The sequence below is a fragment of the Ranitomeya imitator genome, chromosome 4 (genome assembly GCF_032444005.1).
Source record: "Ranitomeya imitator isolate aRanImi1 chromosome 4, aRanImi1.pri, whole genome shotgun sequence".
Classification (NCBI taxonomy): Eukaryota; Metazoa; Chordata; class Amphibia; order Anura; family Dendrobatidae; genus Ranitomeya; species Ranitomeya imitator.
In genome coordinates, this window is record NC_091285.1 from 141,952,949 (window position 1) to 141,965,428 (window position 12,480).

The window sequence follows — 12,480 nt, forward strand, 5'->3', positions numbered from 1 at the left end:
GACCCCTCCTCAAGGGTGGGGTACTGTTGTGAATTCTGTTGTCGGGCTCCCTCCTGTGGTCATGAATGGTACTTCGGCTGGTTCTGTCCATGGACTTCCTCTGGTGGGTGTTTCTGAGTTTCCTTCCACAGGTGACGAGGTAATTCGTTAGCTGGCTGCTCTATTTAGCTCCACTTGGATCTTTGCTCCATGCCACCTGTCAATGTTCCAGTATTGGTCTAGTTCACTCCTGGATCGTTCTTGTGACCTGTCTTCCCAGCAGAAGCTAAGTTCCTGCTTGTTTTTCTTTGGTTTGCTATTTTTCTGTCCAGCTTGCTATTTTTATTGTTGTCTTGCATGCTGGAAGCTCTGGGATGCAGAGGGAGCGCCTCCGCACCGTGAGTCGGTGCGGAGGGTCTTTTTGCGCCCTCTGCGTGGTCTTTTTGTAGGTTTTTGTGCTGACCGCAAAGCAACCTTTCCTATCCTCAGTCTGTTCAGTAAGTCTGGCCTCACTTTGCTAAATCTATTTCATCTCTGTGTTTGTATTTTCATCTTACTCACAGTCATTATATGTGGGGGGCTGCCTTTTCCTTTGGGGAATTTCTCTGAGGCAAGGTAGGCTTTATTTTTCTATCTTCAGGGCTAGCTAGTTCCTTAGGCTGTGCCGAGTTGCATAGGGAGCGTTAGGAGCAATCCACGGCTATTTCTATTGTGTGTGATAGGATTAGGGATTGCGGTCAGCAGAGTTCCCACGTCTCAGAGCTTTTCCTTGTTATCAGTAACTATCAGGTCATTCCGTGTGCTCTTAACCACCAGGTCCATTATTGTCCTGACCACCAGGTCATAACAGGATCCTCCACCATGCTTAACTGTTTGGTGTTCTTTTCTTTATAAGCTTCACTGCACTGTCTGCAACTAAAACTGTTGCTTTGCATTGCGAAAAAGCTTTTTTTCTGTTTCATCTGTCCATAGAATATTTTCCCAGAAGGATTCTGATTTGTCAAGGTACTCTTTGGGATAGATCAGTCATTCCTTGTCAATTTTCCTTTTTCCCCAATGTCCAGGGAGGTTTTGATGATGCCATGCTTGGGAAAAGTCTTAATAACATTGCACACTGTTGAAACTGGGATACCAAGGTCTTTTCAGATGGTCTTATACCATTTACCATTTGGAGTCGAAATGCGTTGAGTGGGTCATGTCGACCATGTAAATGTTTCTTTTGTATGCACCATATTTTCTTTTGAAAAATAAAATCCAGTCCTGTTAAGTTGGACTTCAATTTTTTTCATTGCCCTTGATGTGAGGCCAGGGCAAGGCCTTGTGTCTGAGCCCCAGGTGTATGAGCATAGACCAACTGGGTGAGCTGGAATCAAGTTTCTATATTTGCTAATAATAGTAGTTCTAATGTCCTCAGACAGCTCTTTTGCCTTCAACTTTGTGACAAAAGAACAGGGCCTACTGTTAGGTGTCGAGTTAGGTGTCTGAATCATACCCATCCCTAGAGTTGTTGAATGCTCGTGAATGTTGGAGCTGCCTAGTGCCAGTTAGTGCCATCCAGTGCCAGTTAGTGCCATCCAGCACATCCAGCGACTAAATTTTCGCCAGGCTAGATGGTCCCTGTTCTTTTCCTGGTTCCACTTCTCCCTTCATTTCCTATCCAGGGAGAAGAACATTTGCGCCGACACTCTCTCCCGCTCTTTGGTGTAATCAGAGGAGGAGGAGCCTCAGCTAATTCTCCCCTCTGAGAGTCTGAGAACTGTGGCTCTGGTGTCGCTAGAGTCTGTGCCCCTTAGCAAGACTTTCATGCCATCTAATTTGCGACCAGAGGTTCTCTCTTGGGCTCACTCGTCCAGGGTGGGTGGACATTTCGGGATCAAAAGGAAATCAGAGCTTCTGGCGTGGATGTACTGGTGGCCACATATGGCCCGTGATGCCGGAGACTATATTCGGGCATGCGTCTCTTGCGCCAAGAATAGGTCTCCTCGACAACAGCCTGCTGGGTTACTTTACCCTCTACCGGTGGCAGATAGGCCCTGGGAGATGGTCGGGATGGACTTTATGGTAGGCTTACCCAAGTAGTTACCAATCATTTCTCCAAGATGGTGCATTTGGTGCCTCTCCCACAGTTACCTTCTGCACGGGCCTTGGCGGCGTTGTTTGTTAAACATGTATTACGCTTACACGGTATGCCTAAGATTGTCAGTGACTGGGGTACCCAGTTTGTGTCTTGGTTCTGGAGAGATCTTTGTCGCCTACTTAGCATTGAGCTGAATCTCTCTTCAGAGTACCATCACGAGACGAATAAGTTGGTAGAGAGGGCCAACCAGACCCTGGTCACATATCTATGACATTTTTTGTCTCGGCCAGGCAGGATGACTGGGCATCCTTGCTACCAACTCCACTGGGCAGACCCCATTCCTTCTTAATTAAGGCCAGCATCCGCTGGTTCCTGTGCTCATGCCCGTGTCTTCCGCCGACTCTAGGGTGGCAGACTGGGCAGTGGAAGCACGGGACACCTGGGACCGCACACAGGATGCCATCCGGGCATCCATGGAGAGAATGAGGGTCTCTGCCAATGCACATCGGCGCCCCGCTCTGACCTTTGCTCCTGGCGACTTAGTGTGGCTCTCCACCAGGCTGCGAGTTGAGTCCACTAAGCTTGTGCCTCGCTACTTAGGTCCCTTCAAGGTTCTGAAACAGGTTAATCCTTTCGTCTACCGTCTGGCTCTTTCTCCACGCCTGGGTATCACCGACACCTTTCATGTGTCCCACTTAAAGCCCGTTTACATGTCCAGGTTTTCCGAGTCATCTGCCGGGACATCGGGTTCGTCCACGGATGAGTACGAGGTTAATTCTATCTTGGGGTACAGCTACCACTGTAGCAGTGTCGAGCGCAAGAGGTCTAGAGAGACTCTTACCCTGAGTCTTGGGGCAGAGTTTTGTGATTCCTTACTTGCGCTCTCTGTGCGGTATTGCGGCCCTGTGACGCAACAGGATTCGCTTCCTTCATACCGAGTGAAGCTAAGCCGTGTGTGTCTTCTCTTAATACCGCCAGCGTAAGATGCTACATTTTTTTGTGCAACAAGAATATGTAGCATCAAAAATTAATCAAAAACTCATGGTGGGAACAAGTGTATTTTGAGGGGTAGTTTATATGACAGCTTCGATGTATTACAAAGCTCTGTATCTCAGTTGGTGATTGCTGATCAGTATCTTTAATATCTTATATCCATGCCCCAAATATCGTAATAAGACCCAACTCTGGCTTTTATGCCAATATTGCTGATGGAATAAAGTTACCGAAATGACAGTTTTATGAAAATGTCCCATTATTGCAAATCCTAATATCATGTTATTATCACAATTACACAGCAAATAAAATGTAAAATATGTAAGAACATTAATTTCACCTCTAACATTTCCTCTGCGATCCTTTCTTTTGAAGGATCTATTGTGTCCTCTGCAATTATCGGTCAAATTGTCTAATCCGGATGCCTCGACACCAAGGGGCAACGACTTCCCAGGTCCCAATTTCTTTTTCTTAAAATAAAAAAAAGATTCATTGTAAAAACAAACCAGATTTTTGTCTTTAATAGATGATATTTTCATGTAACATTTAATACAAGTAGAAAATATTATTTAGAATACTATTCTCACTTATAAAGTGGCAGTTATTGATGAGCAAGCTTGAGTCTCCGCCCCACATGTTTGGTGCTTTTAAGACAGCCAATAAACATGTGAGAATTGCCTAATAGTGACTCTAAGGCCAAGGTCACACTTGTGAGTGCAATGCGAGAAACTTGCTTGAGCCTCTCACCTCAATACCCGACACTGCCACCAGCACTCAGGACTGAAGCGTGCGCCTGCATGTATTTCTATGCAGCTGAACGCTCCGGTCCCAAGTGCCGGTGGCAGTGGCGGGTATTGAGGTGAGAGACTTGCTCGAGTTTCTCTTATTGCACTCGCAAGTGTGACCCCGGCCTAATGCTGTGGCTATCTTGGTTGTGGTATTAATGTGATTGCCTGGCTGCATAAATTCATCAGGTCTATATAAGACCTGTGACGCTATGCTTATCACACTGTACCACGGAAACAGAGCAGGAAGAGGTGCTGGTGAGAGAGAGACAGAATTGCCTCTGTGTAGTAGCCACGGATTCAAGCACATTAACATTTCTTTTACGTACAACAGCCCTTCTGATGGCTAATGATAATTAATAGTAATACTGCTGTAAGCAGCACTTAGGAAGAGATTGTGCTGACGGGATAGTGAAGGACAGCATAGGGTGAATTGCATATCCTTTATGCTGCAGCCTGCAACTCATACCAAAACCCCTTCTCAGGGCTAATATTCTTCATGCTCTTAATCCTGCAAATTGTTCTGAGCAGAGAAATATTATACACCATTTTTACTGCAGCAGCTGTGCGTCAAAATCATACAGTCATGCTTGGATGGATCTCAAAAGCATCGCTATATTGCTCCTGCAGTATAACCAGTCCATCTGAGGTGTGCAAAGTATCCTGCAATAGTAATACTGCAATTTTTTTCAGCAGTAAAATTTTATATGGCATTTATCGTGCTATAGTTGTGCCTCAAAACACAAAAAAATAGTTTGGTTAGAAATAGCATCGCTATTAGCGATGAGCGAATAGTGAAATACTCAAATTCTGGAAAATCGGCACAAATACTTTCTAATATCTGTGTATTCGTACCAAATAACGGATCCAATGCAAGTCAATGGGAAAGCTGAATATTATTCTGCTGGACCTAACAAACAGGTCTGAGGGCATGAGAAAAAAGCTGAAATGGATGGAATATATAGATTTAGATGAAAAGCCGGCAATTCATCTGCCGTGTACAGTAAAATCACAATGTGAAAGGTTAAAATAGAATAGATGGAATAGATATATACACAAGAAAACACAGATATAAAGATGTCAGTGACACACACATATATATGTATATACAGTATATGACATCTATCTATCTATGAAAAGCCGGCAATTTACTGGGGAATAAAGGGAACACTTAAACAACAGATTATAACTCCAAGTAAATCAAACTTCTGTGAAATCAAACTGTTCACTTAGGAAGCAACTCTGACAATCAGTTTCACATGCTGTTGTGCAAATGGAATAGACAACAGATAGAAATTATTGGCAATTATCAAACACACTCAATAAAGGAGTGGTTCTGCAGGTGGGGACCACAGACCACATCTCAGTACCAATGCTTTCTGGCTGATGCTTTGGTCACTTTTGAATGTTGGTTGTTCTTTCACAGTAATGGTGATAGGGCTAGCGGAATGCACCGAGTATAGGAAGGAAACAACAAGGTGCGTTCCCAGCCCGGGGTCCACCGTGCAGAGATATCTGCTGCAAAGTAATAGGCGGCACTATATGGCGGTATAAGCGAACTCTGTTAACTTCACAGAATCGCCAATATGAAAACGCTGTGCCCTGTTCACCTCACAGAGGATCACAGCTATCTAACTGAGCATAGCAAAGAGTGGTCATGCAGTTAGCATAGCACACAAACAACTCCTCACCAGAGGTGCCGGTATTCTAGGGGCTTATTTCAGCCGATCCCTGAATCCAAGCATACAAAACTCCTCACCGGAGGTGCCGGTATTCTAGGGGCTTATTTCAGCCAACCCTAACCACATGCAGACATGACCACCAAGTAGCAAAGCTCATAACACAGGTTGATACTAGCGCATGGCCGTGCGGCCATGCAAACCTTTTATAGCTGCAGCAGACAAGGACCTTCCTAGTGGTCCAATGGGAGCTACTACAGGGCCTGAGTGTGTGACCCCTGACCTCCAATGAGAGGTCCTCCCGTGAGCATGCTCAGTGTGTGCACAGCAGGACTTAGTCCCAAAAAAGTCTGCTCGCCGCTGACCAGTGCAAGCTACAACAGCAGAGCCTGGTAAGACAGCAGTAACTCTTTCCACAGTATCAAACTGAGTGAGACGCTGGGACCGATGTCTCCGCTAAGCAGGCTCCACTGCGGCTGATGTAGAATGGGAGACCGCAGCAGATATGGTTTGAGATTCCTCCTGTGCAGCGGTGGGAACTCGACTCCTAACATGGCCCCCCTCCTTGGGACTTACTACGCTCAAATGCTGCAATGAGCAGTAGAGCCCGAATGTGCTCCACAGGTTTCCAGGTTCTGTCCTCTGTGCTGTGACCCTTCCAGTCCACCAGATAATATTTCTTGCCACGTACCACCTTGCACCCCACGATAGCATTCACCTCAAACTCATCCATGCATGAATCCGATGTCCCGGCAGATGACTCTGAAAACCGGGACAAATAGACGGGCTTTAAGAAAGAAACGTGAAAAGTGTTGGTGATACCAAGGCGCGGAGGAATAGCCACAAAATATTTATTTCTGAACTCTTCCTGAGTTAAAACATTAGTATTGTTGTTTCTAAATGATTATGAACTTGTTTTCTTTGCATTATTTGAGGTCTGAAAGCACTGTTTTTTTTTCTTAATTTTGATCATTTTTCTTTGTCAGAAAAAAAAATCAAAATGTATTGCTTGGAAATTCGGAGACATGTTGTCAGAAGTTTATAGACTAAAATAACAATATACATTTTACTTAAAAATATACCTATAAAGAGATAAATCAGACAAACTGAAAATTTTGCAGCGGTCCTTTGATTTTTGCCAGAGCTGCAGATATTTTAAAAAGTGCACATATATGGCATCGCCACGTCCTGAACGGCCTGACCAATAAAAATGTTGAACCAGTTAACCCCTTCAATGAACACTGTAAAAAAATGATGCTTTTTATCATACCACTGAACAAAAAGTGGAATAAAACGCGATAAAAAAAATGCATGTAAAAAAAATGGCATGGCTGAAAAAGTCATCTTGTCTTTCAAAAAACACAATACAGCTCAATCAGCGAAAAAATAAAAAGTTACTGCCGTCAGAATAAAGCAATGCCATAATAATTATTTTTTCAATAAAATAATTTTTATTGCATAAAAGCAACAAAACACAAAAAAGCTACATAAATGTTCTACTGCAGTAAGTTTCTGACCCGAAGGAACGTTATAATAAAAAAATCCAATACACTATTTCTGAATTGCTGGTGTTTGTTCATTCTGCCTCCCAAAAATTGGAATAGAAAGTGAGAAAGTGACCAAAAAATGGCATGTTCTCAAAAATGATGCCAATAAAAACGTCAATAAAAATTAAGCAATCACATGACTGTCAGCAAAAATATGGAAAAATTATAACTCTCAAAATATGGCCATACAAAAACTTGTTTTTGCAAAAAAAAGAGTCTTTTAATGTGTGACAGCAGCCAAACGTAAAAAAACACTATAAATCTGGTATCGCTGCAATTGCACCGACTAAAAGAATAAAGTAATCTGATCACTTATACTGCATGATGAACAGCATAAAAAATAAGTAAAAGCAATTATTTACCTACTGTTTATTTGTTCATTCTGCCTCCCAAAGATCACAGTAAGGCTTGGCAAATATTTATCCTGCTCTCTAGACGGAGCAGTTAAACCGCGGTTTCCATGTAAATCTCTGAAATACGTGATTCAGACGTCCCTTCCAAGTCTTTCTCTATGGCCGGAGTCACACATGCGAGAAACACGTCCGTGTCTCGCATGTGAACAGCAAGCTCTGGCACCGGCACTTCGGAGCGGAGCGTGCGGCTCCATGTGTTGCTATGCGGCCGCACACTCCGCTCCGAAGTGCCGGCGCCAGAGCTTGCTGTTCACATGCGAGACACGGACGTGTTTCTCGCATGTGTGACTCCGGCCTATGGCTAAGCAGCACTATACAGCCACTTAGAAAGTTTGTCTACATTCAGCAGAAATTGTGAGACAAAATTCGGTGCCATTGCTGCCCATTTTCCCTTGTGAAATGTAAAATCTGGGGCTAAAACTAAATTTTGGTTGTAAAAACATTATTATTTTTTCTTCACTGCCTAGTGGTATAAAATTCTGAGAAAAACCTGTGGTGTCAATATGACCACAGCGCCCCTAGAGGAATTCATTGAGAAGGGTAATTTGTAAAATGGGGTCACCTATAGGGGGTTCTGCTCTTCTGGCACCTCAGGGGCTTTGCCAATGTCACATGGCAGCCTTAAAGCAGTCCAGTAAGATCTGAACTCCAATATGGTGCTTTTTCCCTTCTAACCTTTGCACAGTACCTCAAAAGTAGTTTTGGACCATATATGGGATATTGGCGTACTCAGGAAAAATTACACAACAATTTTATTTTTACGGCTCTAATTTATAAACTTCTGTAAAGCATCTGGGGGATCAAGGTGCTCACGACACATCTAGATACATTCCTTGAGAAGTTTAGTTTCCAAAATGGGGTAATTTTGGGTAGTTTCCACTGTTTAGGCACAACATGGGCTTTCAAAATGCAACATGACACCCACAGACCATTCCATCAAAGTCTTGGATCCACAACGTCACTCCTTCTTTTCTGAGGCCTGCTGTGCACCCAAATAGTAGTTTTCCCCCACATATGGGGTATAATCATACTCAGGAGAAATTGGACAACACATTTCTGGGTCCATTATCTCTTGTTACCCTTCTGAAAATGCAGAGTTTGGGTCTAAAATCATTTTTGTGGAAAAAATTTGATTTTATTTTATTTTCATGGCTCAACATTATAAACTTCTATGAAGCACCTGTGGGTTCAAGGTGCTCACCCCCCACTTCAAGATGAGTTCCCTCAGGGGTCTAGTGTTATGGACCTGGTGGTTAGGAGCACCCGGAACGACCTGATGGTAAAACTAACACAGAACAAGCTCTGGGAAGTGGGTGCTCTGCTGACCGCAACCCCTAATCCTATTCCACACACTAGAAATAGCCGTGGAGCGTACCTAACTCTACCTAGACGCCTCTTCACAGCCTAAGAGCTAACTAGCCCTAGAGATAGAAAATAAAGCCTACCTTGCCTCAGAGAAATTCCCCAAAGGAAGAGGCAGCCCCCCACATATATTGACTGTGAGTTAAGATGAAAGTCACAAACACAGGAATGAAACAAGTTTCAGCAAAGGGAGGCCAGACTAACTAAACAGACTGAGGATAGGAAAGGTACCTTTGCGGTCAGCACAAAAAACTACAAAAAGACCACGCAGAGTGTGCAAAAAGACCTCCGCACCGACTCACGGTGCGGAGGTGCCACTCTGCATCCCAGAGCTTCCAGCTAGCAAGGCAAAATCATGATAGCAAGTTGGACAAGAAAACAAAGAACAAATAATAAACTAGCAGGGACTTAGCTTCTGCTGGAGTAGACAGGTCACCCGAAAGATCCAAGAGCGAACTGAACCAGTACAAGAACATTGACAGCTGGCATGGAGTAACGATCTGAGTGGAGTTAAACAGAGCAGCCAGCCAAAAAATAAACTACGTCACCTGTAGAAGGAACCTCAGAAGCAGCAGCTCCACTCACAGCCACCAGAGGGAGTCCATGGACAGAACTCGCCGAAGTACCATTCATGACCACAGGAGGGAGTTTGTTGTGAATTCTGTGGCTGAATTCACTCCTGTGGTCACAAGTGGTACTGCAGCTTCTGAGCTTCCTCCCTCAGGTGTTCTGGTGAGCTCGTTAACTGCTTCATTACTTAACTCCGCCTGATGCTGCTATCCTTGCTCCTTGTCAATGTTTCAGTGTTGGATCTGAGCTTCTCCTGATTGTTCCTGTGACCTGCTGCTCTGTATAGCTAAGTGCTTTTTGCTTTTTTGTTGCTTTTTTTTCTGTCCAGCTTGTCTTTTGTTTTGCTGGAAGCTCTGAGACGCAAAGGGTGTACCGCCGTGCCGTTAGTTCGGCACGGTGGGTTTTTTTTGCCCCTTTGCGTGGTTTTGTTTAGGGTTTTTTGTAGACTGCAAAGTTCGCTTTACTGTCCTCGCTCTGTCCTAGAATATCGGGCCCCACTTTGCTGAATCTATTTCATCCCTATGTTTTGTCTTTTCATCTTACTCACAGTCATTATATGTGGGGGGCTGCCTTTTCCTTTGGGGAATTTCTCTGGGGCAAGTCAGGCCTATTTTTCTATCTTCAGGCTAGCTAGTTTCTTAGGCTGTGCCGAGTTGCCAAGGTAGTTGTTAGGCGCAATCCACAGCCGCTTTTAGTTGTGTTTAGGATAGGATCAGGTGTGCAGTCTACAGAGTTTCCACGTCTCAGAGCTTGTTCTTGTATTTTTGGGTATTTGTCAGATCACTGTGTGCGCTCTGATCGCTAAGCACACTGTGTTTCTGGATTGCCTTCATAACACCTGTCATTAGCAAACATAACAGTACAAGGAGCCCAAACTAATGATTCTCAATAGAGGGAAAGAAAAAGTTCTGACATCATTTTTTTTTTTTCTGCTCTGTGTTCACTTTTTTTTTTTCCCCTAGACATTTGGGTGATTCTGGACACAGGTGTGGACATGGATATTCAGGGTCTGTGCTCTTCAATGGATAATCTCGTTATAAATGTACAAAAAATTCAAGATACTATTGATCAGAAATCTATGTTAGAACCAAGAATTCCTATTCCTGATTTGTTTTTTGGAGATAGAACTAAGTTTCTAAGTTTCAAAAATAATTGTAAGCTATTTCTGGCCTTGAAACCTCATTCTTCTGGTAATCCTATTCAACAGGTTTTGATTATTATTTCTTTTTTGCGCGGCGACCCTCAAGACTGGGCATTTTCTCTTGCGCCAGGAGACCCTGCATTGAGTAGTGTCGATGCGTTTTTCCTGGCGCTCGGATTGCTGTACGATGAGCCTAATTCAGTGGATCAGGCTGAGAAAAATTTGCTGGCTTTGTGCCAGGGTCAGGATGATATAGAAGTATATTGTCAGAAATTTAGGAAATGGTCAGTACTCACTCAGTGGAATGAATCTGCGCTGGCAGCTTTGTTCAGAAAGGGTCTCTCTGAGGCTCTTAAGGATGTCATGGTGGGATTTCCTATGCCTGCTGGTTTGAATGAGTCTTTGTCTTTGGCCATTCAGATCGGTCGACGCTTGCGCGAGCGTAAATCTGTGCACCATTTGGCGGTACTGCCTGAGGTTAAACCTGAGCCTATGCAGTGCGATAGGACTATGACTAGAGTTGAACGGCAGGAATACAGACGTCTGAATGGTCTGTGTTTCTACTGTGGTGATTCCACTCATGCTATTTCTGATTGTCCTAAGCGCACTAAGCGGTCCGCTAGGTCTGCCGTCATTGGTACTGTACAGTCCAAATTCCTTCTGTCCATTACCTTGATATGCTCTTTGTCGTCGTTTTCTGTCATGGCGTTTGTGGATTCGGGCGCTGCCCTGAATCTGATGGATTTGGATTATGCTAAACGTTGTGGGTTTTTCTTGGAGCCTTTGCGGTGTCCTATTCCATTGAGAGGAATTGATGCTACACCTTTGGCCAAGAATAAACCTCAATACTGGGCCCAGCTGACCATGTGCATGGCTCCTGCACATCAGGAAGTTATTCGCTTTCTGGTGTTGCATAATCTGCATGATGTGGTCGTGTTGGGGTTGCCATGGCTACAAACCCATAATCCAGTATTGGATTGGAATTCCATGTCGGTATCCAGCTGGGGTTGTCAGGGGGTACATGGTGATGTTCCATTTTTGTCGATTTCGTCATCCACCCCTTCTGAGGTCCCAGAGTTCTTGTCTGATTATCAGGATGTATTTGAAGAGCCCAAGTCCGATGCTCTACCTCCGCATAGGGATTGTGATTGTGCTATCAATTTGATTCCTGGTAGTAAATTCCCTAAAGGTCGATTATTTAATTTATCCGTGCCCGAACACGCCGCTATGCGCAGTTATGTGAAGGAATCCCTGGAGAAGGGACATATTCGCCCATCGTCATCACCACTGGGAGCAGGGTTCTTCTTTGTAGCCAAGAAGGATGGTTCGCTGAGACCGTGTATTGATTACCGCCTTCTTAATAAGATCACTGTTAAATTTCAGTATTCCTTGCCATTGTTATCTGACTTGTTTGCTCGGATTAAGGGGGCTAGTTGGTTCACTAAGATAGATCTTCGTGGTGCGTATAATCTGGTGAGAATCAGGCAAGGAGATGAATGGAAAACTGCATTCAATACGCCCGAGGGTCATTTTGAGTATCTAGTGATGCCGTTCGGACTTGCCAATGCTCCATCTGTGTTTCAGTCTTTTATGCATGACATCTTCCGTGAGTATCTGGATAAATTCCTGATTGTTTACTTGGATGACATTTTGATCTTCTCAGATGATTGGGAGTCTCATGTGAAGCAGGTCAGAATGGTTTTTCAGGTCCTGCGTGCTAACTCTTTGTTTGTGAAGGGATCAAAGTGTCTCTTCGGTGTGCAGAAAGTTTCATTTTTGGGGTTCATCTTTACCCCTTCTACTATCGAGATGGATCCAGTTAAGGTCCAAGCCATCCAGGATTGGATTCAGCCGACATCTCTGAAAAGTCTGCAAAAGTTCCTGGGCTTTGCTAATTTTTATCGTCGCTTCATCTGTAATTTTTCTAGCATTGC

General features: G+C 44.0%; 1 protein-coding gene across 2 annotated transcripts in view; it reads right to left on the minus strand.

The window, feature by feature from the left end:
- RGS14 (regulator of G protein signaling 14) overlaps positions 1-12,480 on the minus strand; it is a 270,621-nt gene that overhangs the window by 117,069 nt on the left and 141,072 nt on the right. For both annotated transcript variants that reach the window (XM_069763976.1, XM_069763975.1), the window contains one exon: positions 3,390-3,519. In XM_069763976.1, coding sequence (XP_069620077.1) covers positions 3,390-3,519 — 130 coding nt within the window. The remainder of the gene's footprint in view (positions 1-3,389; positions 3,520-12,480) is intronic.